Source organism: Fistularia commersonii, chromosome 9 (assembly GCF_037954325.1).
Source record: "Fistularia commersonii isolate RoL2024-O1a breed Wild chromosome 9, RoL_Fcom_v1.0, whole genome shotgun sequence".
NCBI classification, from domain to species: domain Eukaryota; kingdom Metazoa; phylum Chordata; class Actinopteri; order Syngnathiformes; family Fistulariidae; genus Fistularia; species Fistularia commersonii.
This window is the reverse complement of record NC_141292.1, coordinates 7,783,826-7,800,705: the sequence shown is the minus strand read 5'-3', so window position 1 is coordinate 7,800,705 and position 16,880 is coordinate 7,783,826. Positions and strand designations below refer to the sequence as shown.

General features: G+C 38.0%; 1 protein-coding gene across 9 annotated transcripts in view; it reads right to left on the bottom strand.

Annotated features, from left to right (window-relative positions):
• Window positions 1-819: 819 nt before the first annotated feature.
• LOC147231104 (disabled homolog 2-interacting protein-like) overlaps window positions 820-16,880 on the bottom strand; it is a 156,430-nt gene continuing 140,369 nt past the window's right edge. For 8 of the 9 annotated variants that reach the window (XM_086152229.1, XM_086152234.1, XM_086152235.1 and 5 more), the window contains 5 exons: window positions 15,941-16,814; window positions 13,670-13,807; window positions 9,170-9,372; window positions 8,983-9,070; window positions 820-6,198 (listed from right to left, as the gene is read on the bottom strand). In XM_086152229.1, the coding sequence (XP_086008355.1) occupies window positions 6,031-6,198; window positions 8,983-9,070; window positions 9,170-9,372; window positions 13,670-13,807; window positions 15,941-16,814 (1,471 nt within the window). In that variant the 3' untranslated portion in view covers window positions 820-6,030. The remainder of the gene's footprint in view (window positions 6,199-8,982; window positions 9,071-9,169; window positions 9,373-13,669; window positions 13,808-15,940; window positions 16,815-16,880) is intronic. The other variant, XM_086152231.1, reaches the window with a different exon arrangement.

Sequence of the window (16,880 nt, the reverse complement as noted above, 5' to 3'; positions counted from 1 at the left end):
CCATTATCTCTACAATGTTCTCCCAGCCCTTAAGTTGTTTTTATGTTTTGGTCTCAAAGTATGCATCTTACCATGTGTTTTTTAGTTCGGAGGAAGCAAAACTTCTTGCCATCAACAAGTGGGTAAATATGAGGGTGTTCAATGGGATTTTACATTTGTCAGGAGGATGGGGGCTTTGGAGAAAAAAACATACAAAACTTGCTGTTGTAGTCTCATGTCCTACATGCATTTCTTTGCCTTCGGGGAGCCTGCTCTTCTCAGCCAAGTAAATAAGACAGCCTCTCAGGGAGCAATTAACAACTGGAGCCTGCTTTAAAACACCATGATGAGATCCGTTGTTAATGAGGTCCACTTTCCCCTGTTTTTCGATCACATGTGATATTATTCTTCAATAGTTTCATATCTTCCTTCTCTTGAGGGTTTTCTACAAAACTATTATCTTAATGTTGCAGCTTCTTAAGAGAGACATTTTGCTACAAAACCCTCCATTTTGTTGTTAAAGCCATAGGCTTTTTTCTATCCACTGCAGGGAATAACAATCAGGCAGTATGTAGGTCAGGCTTGCTGAGAAGTAGGCACAGCTCAAACCAGTCTTCCACATCCCTCCATCACACCCTCCTTTGGACCCCGAGTCGGAGCATATGCTCTCTGTCATTACTTGTCATCCATCCTGTTCTGTCCAGCCCTGATCTCAAGGGTATTTGATAAGTGTGATTTCATCTCACATGCACTCAAATTAAATTTTGTTTACGTTTCATTATCACAAAGTATCACAAGGAATAATGTACAAGGGTGTAAGAGACTGACAAGGGAGCGATGTTTAAAATAGCTAAATAAAACTTTAATAAGTCTAATTGCAAATGTACATAAATTGCACAGCCACATTTTGTCAACACAAATTCTTCTGTACATTATTGTTTTGTCACTGTCATCAAAGGAAGCAGGATTCAGCAAATACTTTATACTTTCAACATACTTACAAAAGTATTTTCTACAAGGTAATAGAAAACATACATCTTTTACTTTATACCTGTATATTTTTATGTTTTTGTTCTTTCAGGATTGGTTGAACTTTGAAATGCTTTTTTTTTTTGACTGTAGATGCAATGATGGGGATGGCAAAGGCGGCCCAAAAGAATGCATTAAGCTTTTATTAAGCCTTACTTAAGTTAACAAATTAAAGTGAGACTATGTATGCTGTGAAAAACAGAACTTTTAAATTATTGTCCACAGCAGTAGTACTACTCATAACATTAATTAAGCAAGTATTTTCTCACAGCTAATATTAGATAGCCATAAAACTAAGCTCGCTAATCCTCGGTTTGTCAATGGTCTAACATTAGCTACGATTTAGGAGTTCACACTAATCAAGCTAGTTCCCCATGCCATTGGGGTAACATTAGCTAAGCTAATGCTGATACAGACTGAAGTATTGCATGGCTAAAGCACAATCATCGATAATAATTTTTCATGGATGTGAAATTGTTGTCTTTGTTGAATAGTTGATACACACATGTATCAATGTATACAAGATCATTTGTTGATGTTCTCCAATTGCAGGTACCAGTTTAACTGTGTGCCTTTGACATTATCCTTGTAGGTATTCGCTGCAAAGCTGCATATTTTCTTGGGGCTGTAGGTTTATTTACAAAAAAAAATAAAAATAAATAAAGAATGTTGTTTTTGTTGGAAGAAATAAAAAACAAAACAACATGGCATCTGAGATGTTTCACACCTGATCCAGTGTGTATAGCTGCCATTAACTAAAATTGTTTCCAACTTCCCCCTACCAAATTTTCACAACACATTTGCAAACACCGGTTTGTGACATTATTTTATTGCTTAGATGCCAACTTTTTATTTTAAAGATACCATATGTGTTATTTCTCCTGCAAAATGGTACATAGTCTCACTTTAATAGGTTTGGGTTTTTACAATATCATTTTTGTCAGAACCAAGGGGTTATGGGCTTGTAATTTAGTGCTTGTTTGTTGTTTTTTTTTTGTTTGTTTTTTCTTCACAAACTGAGCCAGAAAGTTGTTTGTGAACAAGCAGATGATTTTTTGGTCTCAACTCTTTTAATCGATATGGTGAGATGTGCTATAAAATGATAGAAAAAATTATAGTAAAAAAAAAGATAATAAGCTAATTATAAGCACCAGCCAGACACTGAACCAAAAACTGCACAGAGCTAGACTGATGAGAAATACAGAATTGTGCTTGAATCTTATCTAGACTGGACCCAGCTTGGCCTAAAAACTCCTCCAAACACTTCTGAAGAGTCAAACTCTTACTTAATCAGCTTTTTGACTGGTGGTATTATACTCACACAAAAGCCTGAACAGGGAGAGGACGCGTAGGTTAATTTAATTCTATAGTTCTACCCAGAGAGGACAGGTGACCAACTGAGCTATTCTCATATATTTACAATATCCATGATACAGCAGAGGTTGAACACGAGATACATATACAAAAAGCTCTGTTAACATTAGGTAAAAATAGTGTTAGCATTTTATTTACACGTTCCCAGACTACCCAGCCTCTTGATACACTCATTCATATATTTATCGTGTATGTCTTCAACAAACCATTCATCATCATCCTCAAAAACATATTCATCGTCATCTTCTTCTTCTTCCTCTTCTTCTTCTTTTTCTTCCAATTGGCAACATAAAGTCACAAATCCTGAAACCTAACTGACCCTAGAGCATGGATGAAGCATGCAGAGCATCACATTGGATGTTTACAGTCTGTCACAGGCAGGATAAACAAAGATACACAAAATGTAGATGATGAAATGGTATGGCGCTTTCAGATCTCAGAGCAACGATGGGATGATGACAAGGCCATCTTAAGACCAACTGTGACTGAGTATCTTCACATTCAGAAGAACAAGGGGCAACACTATAATAAATATCATTAATATATGGCAAATTGATAGCTACTAAAACTTTATACAGTACTTTTTGTATTCATGGAGAAATTATGTCAGGTAATTATTGCCTTTAATTCAAATGTTTTTTTTGAAGTAAAATATTTGATAATACATATACAATCCAGTCTTCAATTTTATTTGGGGCATTATATTTTTCGAACTCATTGAAAAATCACATCCAACTCTCATTCATGGGGCTTATTCAGTTCAGAACTGAAGATTGATCAGATTTTACAACATATACCATGACCTAAAGACTAAGAATCATTACAGACATATTTTTCTAATTGAATTAATTTTCAAGCAATTATGGGGGATATGATAATATGATTATGGAATTACGTATAAATCTTTGGCAAACATTAATGTTCATTAGAAATATACCGGTAACTCCCATCTGTTATTCATATGAAACAAAATTACTAGAAAAGGATCCGTAAACAATACAGGAATGGCTGATATAGAGTGGAAAACAATTACTCATTTAACATAAATCTTTTACAATTATTTGGAGAGATAACATAAATTATAACAATACTGTGTTTTTAATAGACATGACTGAAAAATACTGTCTTCACAAATCTTGTAACAATACATGTAGACACAATTACAGCCTATGATCACCCCCCCCCCAAAAAAAAATCTAATATAATTTCCCTTCATTATGTTAGAAAAACTCTGTTGTGTAATAAGTTGAAATCCATATTGAATATTATTTCAATTACAATGAAATATGCGATATCATTTGTACAACCTAGAAGTATGTTTAGAGAAAGCTGCACTTTCCAGATTTAGTTATGGCATTAGAGATTCTACTCTCAGTCCAAATGATAAAGTCAAATAGAGTTTGAAAACCCCCAAAATGGGGTTGATTTAAGTTCAATTCAATAGTCAAATTGCTTGTGATGTTGCAAGTTTGTAAAAAGTTTAACTTGTAAAAATCTCCTTTACTTTAGCTTGTAAAAAAGTTTTTCATCGCATATTATACATTGATACCCGAAAACTGCACTTTCTCTGGAGGATAACTGAATTCTTGTGTCTGAATCTAAAAGTGCACATAGGGATCTAAGTATTATCAATAACATAGTTATTACTAAAATAATAAATAATTTATGCTACACATTTGTGTTTTATTGGCCATCTGATCCCACAATGGTGTCATCACCATCAAGACAAATTTTTGTTTATAAGGAAAAAAAAGTAAATTGAAAATGAGCAAGAAAATTACCTAGAAATTGTTAAACATTATAAAATATAGCAATACAACTATTAAGCAAAGAGGAAAGACCTTTAACTTTTGCAAAAATAGATCTTTTTTTCATTAAGAATGAGAACAAAAATCTGAAAAGGCTTTGTATATAACTTTCAGTTTCAAGAATTTTCAAATATCTGAACATTGTCTAAATCTTTCTTTATTATACCCCCAAAGTTAAATCCAAACTCAGAATATATATTTTTTTAATTTAATGTGTTACAAGCCAGTTTATTTACCAGCAGCTGAAGTTCAAGCAACTATCATTTGACCATATATTAATGATGCTATTTATACTGAAGGAGAGAGAAGATGAAAAGCAGGCAAGCAAAAGTAAAGGGGAGAGAGATGATGCCACTGGGATTTATAGTCAGTTTGGATATTTTATCACCAGACCAACACAGAAATTTAAGAGAAACCATAACAGAGAAGTCCACTTTAACAATGGCTCACCAGTCCAGTGTATAGTGTGAGTGAGCATTGAACACATCCCTCAAAAGCTCTTCTGATAAGAGAATAAAGACCACACATACATACTGACACACGCCCACACATGCATACACACACATGCACACGCACACACATGCATAACATGATCCGACTGAAATCCGGATCAGGGTATAATGTATCTGTGTCTATAAAAAGCAGCGATAAGCACCAGGGTAACTGATGATTTAAATTTGTGCAAGCAACGCTGGAGCCGACTGTACAGATGATACTTATATGTGTAAAGGGTTAAGCTTCACAAAGATTTTGACAGATGATTGAGGTGGTGGTGCTTATCGCTGCTCAGTGTGGTCTCTTCCTCCAGGGCTCCAAAGCAAGCTACACACTCTCAACCTTAGAGAAAAAATAAAAATCCATCTCACTGCTAAATAAAGGGCTGCTTTATATATATTTGAAATTATCAAATATAGGTATATGTATGTATATTCTAGAAGAAATAAAAGAAATGCATACATCTATATTAAATCTCATTAATATAATATCACATATAATTCATTTACTCTAATAGTACATTGATTAGATTACAATGTATTTTTTGTATCCTTTACAAATCCACAGTATAAGTTGTGCCTTTTATTTCACTTTTTTGCAGAAATAGGGGAACTCTGGGATAGCGTGTTTCTCACTTAAGGCGTTTAATGTACCAATAGCTTTTCACAAAGTGCACTACATATGGGGTTAAAGAGGGATTGGGAAGTCAAGGGGTAGAGAGGGCTAAGGGCGCACAAAAGGATGTTCTGATCACATCCTAGGATTAAAAGGGGGACTAGAGAAGATTGTGTTGGACTAAAAATACAATTTTTTAGCTCCTTTTTGGTTCTTTATAAACAATTTCTTTAAAGTAAAGCACTAGATATAATTCCTCTCAGTACTTCTCAATGTGTGTCACTGTTTTTTCCTGGTGGTCCATTTGATCATCAAGAGGAGGAAGAAGGAAAACAGCAAGGCAGAGAGGAGTTGTCTTTGTATATGATTAAATAGTGGTTCGTCCCAAGCTTAGGCAGGGTCCCAGCAACTGCATATTTCCACTGGGGAATCGTTCAACTGATAAACAGTTTCATATGTACAAGCTCTGCCCTGCATCCTCTAGCTGTCACCCTCATAATGAAGGCTGTCTGGTGATTTTTTTGTTCTCTTTGTTCGTCGTGCTAATGTCCCAGGGCGATATCAATGCTCCCACATTGTGTCTGAAAAACGGAAATGTCTTCCAAAATCATGGCCCGCTTTTAATAACACACAAACTTACACCCGTTAACGTGGCATGCATCCAAGCATGCATGTGGACGTCCTCTCATTTGATAGCTGTACACACGCTGGAATAGAACATGAAGCCCATCTAGCAATTGCTGCTGTTCCGAAACTCTCCGTTCTCTGTGATCTGCAGCTTGGTTGGGTTGGTGGGGGAAATGCCGTTTCGCGTCTGGGTACTGTACCGCTCCTTGAGCTGGGTTAGGGCACTCATTAGACGTGCATTGGCAGCATCCAGTGAGGCAATGCGCTTTTCCTGCACACAAACACAAGGGAACAGAGTCAGGCGATATACAGGGCTCAGTAATGGGCCTAGCAGAGCCCTGCATCTGGCATAGAGATCATATTTTGTATATTCAAAATAGCAAAAGTTGATTCTGCACCACCTTGACTTAATGAAACCCACTGTATTTTTGAAAACCAACATTGAATAAAGCCAGAGTTCATCCATAAATTCTTCCTCTACATATGGGTGTCTTATCAGAGCTGTAGTCAACGGGCCTGAAGAATAGCTCATGCTTGGAAAATTTAAAAAAAATTTGACATCTGTCGAGATAGCTTGTGACCTACATAAGATTTTTACAAGGAAGTCTATTCTTTCTAGCAAAATTCTGTGTTGCTGCAGCACATGGAGGGGAGGGCCCATGTCAATGTTGTGCATTATTTGTGCTTGTTTTCCCATATCTGTTGTTTTTTTTCCATAAGTGGTGGTGTATGACATGCTTGTAATCTGTTTAACTAAACATTTCAATTGATTAACACAGACAACAACAGAGCACAGACAAGTCTTTCAGGTCAAAAATGTGAAGCACTTCAGTCAAATGATCGATGAATATTTATATATTCATATCATAAATATTTTTAATGACATCCCGAGATAGTCTAAAATTTTGAGGCTCTTCATACGGCATCAAAGAGACTTGTGTATCAAAAGAGTTATATTTCAAATTTCATCACGGGAATGTTGCCAACACTAAACTTCATGTCACATTGCATTGGGCCCTGTGTATGAATCAGGACATCAAAGTTGATCAAATGTCAGTATTGATGCTGGGGGATCACAGAAAGGTAAAATGCTGCCACAGCTTTAAACAAAGCACCAGAGGTCCATGGTTAAAACACGTCCAATAGATGTTACAGAAAGATGACTCATGAACAGGCTGTTTCTGTAAAATAACTTTTCTAGCAGCTACTGAACTGCACTTGCATTTAAAATATGCAGATCAAATAAAGCATTTCAAGTGCAGTATTACTGTTGGCTCCATATGAAGTGCTTAAAACAGTTAAGCAATAGAATCCCCCCGTATAATTTCAGTACTTTTTAGAAGATCAAATGTTAACTGAATTTCCACGAGGTAGAAGAACTTGTTAAATTCGTACCTTATGTGGTTTATAGTAAGCAGGCCGCAGTTGATTACTATGGGTATGGTTGTGGATCTTTCAAATTTTTATGTCCAGCTCAGCGAGAGACACCTGTCATGCTTGGAGCAGCACAAGACTAAATGTTTGCAGAACAGTGGGCTGAATGATTGAACTTGTTTTACATGCTCCAGGTTAATGCTGAACAACCCCCAGATGGCTTGATTTTTTTCCCCTATTTTCTGCAGTATATACCAAATATGATAAAAGCACGGAAAAGCACGGAAAATAAAAACAAAGACAAGCAAAACATTGTTTAATGCGAAGCTCTGTTTGTCAAGTGGCTACTGAAGGTGGGGGCCAGGTGGGTTATATACCTGGCAATCACATTTTTCCAAGTGAAAAGATGGCTTAATCAGGCCATCGCCTTATATTTTCCTCCAAACCAAACTTCAGCTTTCTGGTTTAACTGTGCCTCACCGCTGCTCCTCTGGTTAGTGGAAAGCAATGTAGTAAAAGTTAAAGGTTTGCATGTAACTGAACCGAACATTTTAAATGTTGTATACCATGAAGGTTTAAAAAAATGGTGCTTTTAAGAATGAAATAGCATTATAAGATTAATTACATATGGTTACAGGTCACTTCTGGACGGCTCTATTATTGAATTACAGACGTGAATTATGGATGTGATGCACCACATGACAAGTGCCATCAAAATTGGATGATCATTTAACTACAGTCACGTCACAGTGCCAAGTTGAGATGAGACGTGGATCCTTTGCTGTGTTACAATTTCTGTATCCCTAATCAAATTGCTTGCTGCGTTTTCTCCTAGTTAAAGACTCAGACACATTGAACACGCATTGCACAGAGCTAGACATTTTCTTAAATCAATGATACAAGCTACTTAAATGTTAATGTATTTGAACACCATGCGTGAAGTCCATTGCATAAATTGTATAATTAAGGCTGGGATGAGGCACAAGAGCAAGTTTTTTCTCCATGTCTGTCTAATTAGCTTTTCATTTCCTTTCTCCTCACTTTTTTGCTGGAGGAGAACTCCATCCTTACTGTGGCGTGACAATTTCATTACTCTAAGCGTGAAGGAGATTAGTCACCTATGCATGTTTGCATGTCTGCATGTGGAGTCTTGCAAATGTCATTTGATTTTTTTCCTATTCTGTTGTGAAATTAGTTGCTAGTCTTTCGAGATGCTGAGTGGCTCATAATTAAGTTTGAGTTAGAACGCTTTCAGAGCATAGTGTAAACGCAGATAAAATTAACATTTATACATGGCACTATTAACAATTTCATTCATTCATTTAAAATTGTGTTTGGTTATGCCTCAGTTTTTTCAAATGGAAGTTTTAGAAAAGCCTATATTAATGGAAACAAAAATGGATGATAAAATAACAAGATTGTGAATGAAAAGGTAGATAAGAAATATATGTTTCATAAGACAGAAGGAGAGAGAACTTAGATATTTCTGCTAAGCCATTCAGGCTTATCAATGCCAGCGCTGAGACAGATATGAATTAAACATCTTTGTATTTCAGTGACCATTTGTTCCCTCAAGCAGAAATCAAAGTGACAGGACATACAAATTTGAAAAACACTGAAAAGAAGCGGAGTTACAACAACATAGTCTTCATGGCGGGTGCTTCGATTTGCACATTCTGACCTGTGCATCAATGATCTTCTGTTTGGAGTCAACCACAGCCTGCATGTCTGAATGATCTTTCTTTAGCTCTTCTTCCACCGACATTAACCTGGGAATGTAAGTACGCGTGTGAGAATACATTTGACAGATGATTATAAAAAAACAAGATCAATAGCAAAAAAAGACCCAAACAACTTCTGGTTTATACCTGCTAATAATTCCCTTCATCTGGAGGTCCTTGTCATCCTGTTGCCGACGTAGGCGCTCCTCAGACTCCTCCAGCCTGGCCTGGTACTCCATCAGGACCTTTTGGGCCTGTTCGTCTTGGCCCTTCAAGCGGGCCTCGTACTCTTCCAGTTTTTGTACGGATGCCCGCAGCTTCTCCTGCAGCAAAGCTATCTCCTGCTGGTACTGAACAAAGAAGCAGAAACATGGGGGAGATAATTGTCGTCACTCTTGTCATGATCAAACTCCTAATTGTCATCATCAGCCCTATCAGCAGGGTCTCCTTCCTCATTACCATAGCTGATGAGGACAAACAATAAATCCCTCAATTAGATTATGTAATGTAGCTCCTGAGAGCAACCACAATTTTCCTCTTTGAATAAAAGAGATGGTATCACACTGCGTTTCTATAAGAAATACACACACACACACACACATACACACACACACAGTAGGGATCATAGATCAAATCTCATTGGAAAAATTGTAAAATAATCTCCTTTAATAAGGAGTGAGTCTATGGTCAATTGGCATGCCAATTCCAGAACAGTGAGAGTGACACAAAAAGACAATATGACACAGCACATTTACAGACAGATTGATTTAACTTCTGGTTTAATTTAATCAATTTGCAAGTATTAAGCACATCGTTTTAAAGGATAATTTGTTTTCTGTTTGGTTTTTTTTCCTTCAATATAACCACATCCAATCTCTTCCGTTTTTATACATTATCCTGACATATGCATTGCACTTAAACATTGCACCTAACAAGGGTCTTAGTTACTCTGCCGTTTTGCAAATGCATAATTGAGTGTCATCTCCATAGAAAATTCATGTTTTCTGATGCTAACTCTAAGTGACACCATTAAGAGATTCAAAGGAGGGGACCTAAACACAATGCTCATCAGCAGTAACCAGTTAACTGGGATACAAGAGACAATAATTAATCAAACATTTAGAAAGACAAAATGTGTGGCAAATGTAAATCAGTTGTTGCAGAGAACATGTTGGTCCATGAGACATGTGTCCATGTAAAAGGAAAGAATGTTTCTTTTATAGCTGAGAGTCTGGGATTGTTGTTGCCTGACAATACAAAGAGAGCCCAGCAAAGCCCACTTTTTCTATCTTCTTTTTTTTTTTTTTAACTATTTTGTACATTTACTGATAGCCTTGCTCATGTTCACATAAAACAGGTGACATCAGGGCTAAAATGTCATTTCATGTGTTGACTGAATCATTTTCTTTTGATTATCTTATCTTCTTGTGAAATGACACTGTGACAAAAATTCAAACATTTTTGGTACGCCACTAGTAAAGTGGCAGATTTATTTGCTTCTCTACATCTCACCTTCGAGCTCATTACTCCACTACAACTGATGGAGACCAACAACAAAGACAAAGTATCAGAATAACCCGAAGGATCAGATTCAATTACACAGCGTTAAGATGCTGCTCAGATAATTTATCTTCCCTTGTCACATTCTCTTATTTTCTAATGTCACTCCTGCTGTCTGCTACCAGGACATCCCCCCCTACCCAGGTGGGATAGTGACCTCAAATGCATTTATCTTATCTACCCTTCCTTCATCTCTGACATTGCCCCACTCTTGTCTCTACATCCCCAGAGAATTACTGACGCCTACTATATTGCTAACTGCATTTGTACTGCCCTTGGGTCACTGCCCTGTCCTTTCTGAAACAAAAAACACACTCCCCTATATCTATCCAAGCTCTCTCATCTCTGACCTGTACCTGAAGCATAGGATCTCCTTTTTCTTTTTTTTAAATCATGTCCAATAACTTCTATCTTAAATGGTTAATTCTAATCTAACGCAACCACATTTTGTCAAAAGACAAAGATGTTGCTGTTGATTATTTGACAGTAATGATATGTTTGAAATATATCAAGCTTTCTTTCAGCCTTATCAATACTGAAAAGATCTATTGCCTGTGCGGAAAAAATTGAAAACAGCTTTATATGTGGACACAATTTTTCTGCTGTCGGTGGAGTTTTAGTTTTACTATTTTTGTACGGTTCATGGAGCTCACAAATGCTGGTATTAAGAACATAAAGCGTTCTGTTAATGAGGCACGTTGCTTTCATTATTATAAAGGACATTTTTTGGCATTCTTTTAAAGTAAGAATACAATTACCGCCTCACTGTCATATGCCTCCTCCAACAACTCAATTTGCAATTTACCTCCATGTTTATAACCATATGCATGCAGTGTAGGCATTAGAATATTTCAAAAGAAGGTTTTCAGTGGCTTTCCCCCAACTATATCAAAGTAGAAAACATCATTATTGACTCAAGACCAGGAAAGTGTTTTGGCTATTAACTCAAAATATATGAAACTTAAAAGTAACCACTAAAGCTAGTGTTATCACAATACAGGCCATATGTAGGGACATGTGTCTGAGCCCTTGAAAGATTTACTGTTTTTCACTCATTCTCGTGTTGCTATTTTAAGGGTGGCTGCAGCTTCTTTGAAAGACTGAAGCTATTGCCTTCTTTGGTTGCTCACTCTCTGCCTGGTCCTCTGGCTTCCATAAAGAATGAGCAGTGAGGAGATGACAGGTTTGTATTCATTATGGGTGGAAAAAAAAATCGGGAAGCATGTGGCAGCCAATCAAAGCAGCGAAGCACAGCTGAGACTGAATGGTTATAAAGGTTGCTGAGAAGGGAAAAAGGAATGTAGGCAGCGGAAGCGGCAAAAAGTTCAGTTTTCTCATTTTTTAGAGAGTTGCAAGCCCAAGTGCAAACGCATCTTTATGTATTGCATGTGAAAACACACACACACACTCTCTCTCACACACACACACACGCACACACGCACACACGCACACACACCCACACACACACACACACACACACAAGACATGCTTGCTTTGGGTGATTAGATTTAAGATAGAAAAATAATGGAGGGCATCTTGCAAAGAACTTCTCATGCGGGTACACTAAATCCATACTTTAAAAAAGTGTGCCAAGATTTTAAAAGGGTAAGAATCCATGCATATCAAAGTCATATTTTAAAAGTTCACATGTCATGTTCTTTGCATTTAATAAACAGGCTTCCTTTTTTGAAAAACAAATCTAGGCCTTGCGCAAACAGTTTAAATCTGCACTCTCGGACATGGATAGATACATTACATTGCATCTATGGAACAGGAACCTCAGAAAGGTCATACCTAAATACCTTCTAGTAGCAGCTAAAGGCTACATTTGTATGCTCAACCTTGCCTTTATCTATATTGATAAAATAAAAGGAAGTGACGGACGTAACTGGTGCACTGCCAAAACAGCCCAAACATCAGTAAATTACGAGCATGAATATCACCAAATGGTTAATTTATGGAAAAAAGTGTGGGGGCTGTATGTCCCATTTATGTGAATATAATAAAATAAATGTGGGGTGTTACAGCACACAGAGGTCATGGTGTAGCTTAGGCTAGTGTTTGAACATGATGCAGTCTTGCATAAGCCATGACTAATTCATAGTACTGACTTTCAGTTTGTTACACCTAGTCTTGCCTCTAGCTAGAAGTGCTATTAATCTAGATCAGGGGTTTTCCAACTTCAAAACACACTATACATTATATATTATAATATATATAGTGTATAATTATACATTATACACATTTTAAACAGTAACAAACCATCATTAACCATTACCTGTGCTGTGTTTCAGACCAAACATACCATCCATCATTTGCAGACTACTTGCTTAGTTGCTTTACATTCTTGATGTCATGAGTTCATACACTAAATAAAATGTACAAATAAAGTTCAAGATATAGGGTGCAAGTATTAAAAAAATTAACCAGTTTTTTCTCTTCTGCTTGCCTTGAACCAAAGTGATCAAGTCACAGAGCTTCTTTTGAACCTGTTTCAGGTGTCCCTTTGAAGAATCATACTTAAATGTGTCTCCTAGAGGTAAATGAGCCATACAAAATACAAACAGACAACTTAATTGTCCTTTGTTTCTTGACCCTTTCAGCAACAAAAAACAAATGTTGTCCAGTTTCATTGTATCGAAGAAAGGATTTTTCTAAGGACATTTTGTGGCAATTCACACCCGAAACACTTTGTAGTATGTATAGCACAGCAGGCAAGAGAATCAATTTCTTTGTTCAGGTTAGCAAGTTGCATTCTGCATCACTTTACATATCTGCTTATATATTTCTGTGCATATCTGTCAATAATACACCTCATTTGTCACTTCTGCTCAGGATAGGTACAACATTATCAGTAGTATCAGTGCATATTATAGCTCAGAGTCACAACTTGTCTAACAGACCTAAAGTTTAGAAGAAAGGTAAGGGCAAGGTAGGAAAAAAATGGAAGATTTTTGAAGGGATATTCATGAGGGAACTAATGAGAGGATGAAAGGAGGTAGTTAAGTTAGTAAAGGGCTGAAGGTTGAGGTGGTTTGTGAAAGGAGGGTTCATAGAGGTCAAAGGTTGGATGAGGAGGCAGGTTACCTTCTCCACCTGAGTCAGATCCTCTCTGTTTCTCAGTGACTCTGGCTCCATCCCCTCATGGTCTAAATACTGCACATTCATATTCAATAGCCAGGCTGCTGTGCGGTCCAGCGCACTGGGGTTCACTGGGGAGGGGGCCTAGTGAAACCAACACAGCACACATATACACACACACACATACGCACACAGATGCGCGCACACATATGCACATATGCACGCACGCACACAGACGTGCACGCACGCACACACAGACACACACACAAACCCCAACATGCACCCACACACACACACACACACACACACACACACACACACACACACACATGAGCTGAGAGCAAGTGACAGGGAAGGGAAGGAGGGATGTTGCGGCAACAGGAACAACAGAAATAAGCTTGAAATGCAGTAACTCATTTGGGTAGAAAGCAGGTGGAATGGATACACACCTTTGTCTGCAAGCTTCCGCACACTTAGCCTTGATTTAAGTGTGTAGTGCAAGGTGTATTCACCATGTGCAAATCCATCCAAGTGACAGTGACAGTAAATACTTCTAGACTAAATTGGTGACATTTCAATCCATGTGACATTAATGACGCTAAAGATAGATAAGAACAGATACATTTTGTATGTGTGTGTCTCTTTGCGTGTGTTTCTGTGTTTCTTGATATCTGTCAGTTGAGTGACAGATGAGCAGAGAGGATGGCTTTGAGGAGTGCTTTTTTGTGCAACAATGGAGCCGAATGCTTTTAAAGGGCTGAAATGCCTGTCTCCATATATTTTGAAAATAGGTAGGAAATGAACTTAGAATATGGATGAATAAACTAAACTTATCATTATACCAGATAATCAGTTACGTTCATGTTAGTATGTTGGTGAATTATCTTATTTCAGAGTCAGGAGCTTATTTCTTGTGGTGTTTTGAACGAAATAAATTATTTTGCCACTGTCAAGAATAACACATTACATAAATATATATTTCTTTAAGCTGTCAGTCTATGCGTTATCTAAAACAAGAAACACATAGTATGGTGCTGTATATCGAATAGGATTTAAAAAAAAAAACAAATAACAAAAAACAAACAAAATATGCTTATAACCACAGTCTGTCTATTCAGTTAGTGACAGAAGCTAACTTGTCTATTAGATAACAATAAATAGAATTGAAAAATAAATATAAATAAATAAATAATCCGTTCAAAGTTAACATTCAATACAGTATGACAACTATAAAAATCATATTTACTTTACTCTTTACATTTATATTGCTTCTCCTTAGTCAGTTGAATATAAACAATTATGCCACTTATTTCCATGGAGAGTTGAGCAAGGCATCATTTTTAAAATGCAGATGCCTGTCTGTTTAGTCGGTCACCGGGCGTAATGAATTAAGTAGGGGTTTTAATTACAGTTGTGACCTGCCACTTATGGGTAGTCTTAACAAGTGAAGGCCTTTAAGAGAATGTCGATTTTAGCGGAAGCCTCCCACTGTGGCCACACAAACTGACACACTGACACACATACAGTACCAACCACACTAAGCCCTTTTATACTTGTACTTGCAGCCATGAGGTCCATATTCTGTCACTGTATAAGCATGAATAGCACAAGCTGCTGAGCTTCTGCCATGCTCACTATGATTTTAGCTGACTGGCAGCAAATTTGCCTCAAGTCTCAATAATTTGTATACACAATTAAATAAATAAATACTTAAAAAAAAAGATGGATTCTTGTGAATGATTGTACATCTTGCATGGACATTTTTTTCCAGGTTGGCATCTGATCCCACAGTTGTGATCTTTACAGCTAAGACTGTTGATGACATCAGGTAACTCTAGCTGAACAAAACCAGGAAACTGCTTGTAAAGTTGGTCAAAAAACAACCAGCTATGTTTGGAAATGTTTGCACAGCTGCAATTCTGTGAATAGGACCTCTGTAACACATATTCACCACTGGTGAGGTTCTTACTAGCATTGCATTTTAGTGAATTTGGTTTTGACTTTTTGTGTTTGGATGAAGTTTGTTTCTTATTGGTAAAAAAACATCCTCAGACCTGACCAATGTAACATAAAAAAGTTTTTAAGTGGCTAAACAGAAATTCTATGCGCACTACATATAATCTGCAAAGCGATGGAGGTGAGTGAACCTAAGCAACCTTTCTGGAAGTGCTGAGCAACCATTAATGGGGAAATATAGTATGGACTACAGTAGACCTCAACAGCCTGATATCTGGAAAAGTTGATGTGTGAAGACTGAACTGAGGCTTTCATCCATACCTGTTTGTGCTGAGCCCTATGCTTGGTCTCAGGACTGTCACCTTTTGAAGAAGAGGACTGCTGTCTTAACCGGGCCCCACTGCCGGGCCAGTCAGGTGATGAGGTCATCATGCTCCCAGAACTAGGTCGAGGGTAGGGTCCACTGTTTAACAAATTCGGAGGTGTACGGCCCCTTGTAATGCTTTGAGGGGGAGGTTGATCTATCCTCCGCTGTGGGCCGGCACTGTTTTGTCTAGGGACTGTGGGCTGATGCTGCATTTCTGTGAGAGACAGCTGTCGGCGGGTGAACTCTCCTGAACGTCTGGTGTATTCATCTCCGCTACTTCCTCCTCCTCCGCCACCATGGTTCAAGAAGGTGTGCTTCACTGTTGCTGGTCCATCCTCATTGTTGCTATGGGAACTGACTGAGCTGTGGCATTCAGAGCCAGAGTCGGTCATTCCGCGAGGGGATACAGGGAGGCATGCAGCCATTTGATAGACTGGATTCTGGAAGGACAAGGGGGCTAGTAGCTGGGTAGGCCTGCCTGGGGTGCTTTCTGTGACTGGAGTTGTTGGGGTCTGGCCTGGCCTCCTCAGGGTGGGACCTCCAGGAGTACTTCCCTGTGAGACTCTGGCTGACCATCCTCCAGAGGCTGGAGTGTCAGCCAGGGTATCTGAGGTGCTGGGACCTGGGCCACTGTCCAAACTGCGAGGGTCCTGTAGGTCCACCATGGACAAACTCTTGCTGCCATTGGCCATTCCCAGATCAGGCTCGTTGGTCTCAGAGTAGCTCGAACTGCGTGCGGGGGAAGGCTGAATCCCTGAGCTCCTTGTTACAAAAAATAGGTCCTTGTTTTCTGGGGTGGGGGAGGGTAACCTTGTAAAGTCAACCAATCTGAGGAAAGAAGAAGGGAAGAACATCAAAACTAACTAACAATCCATTCATCAATAAAGATAGATA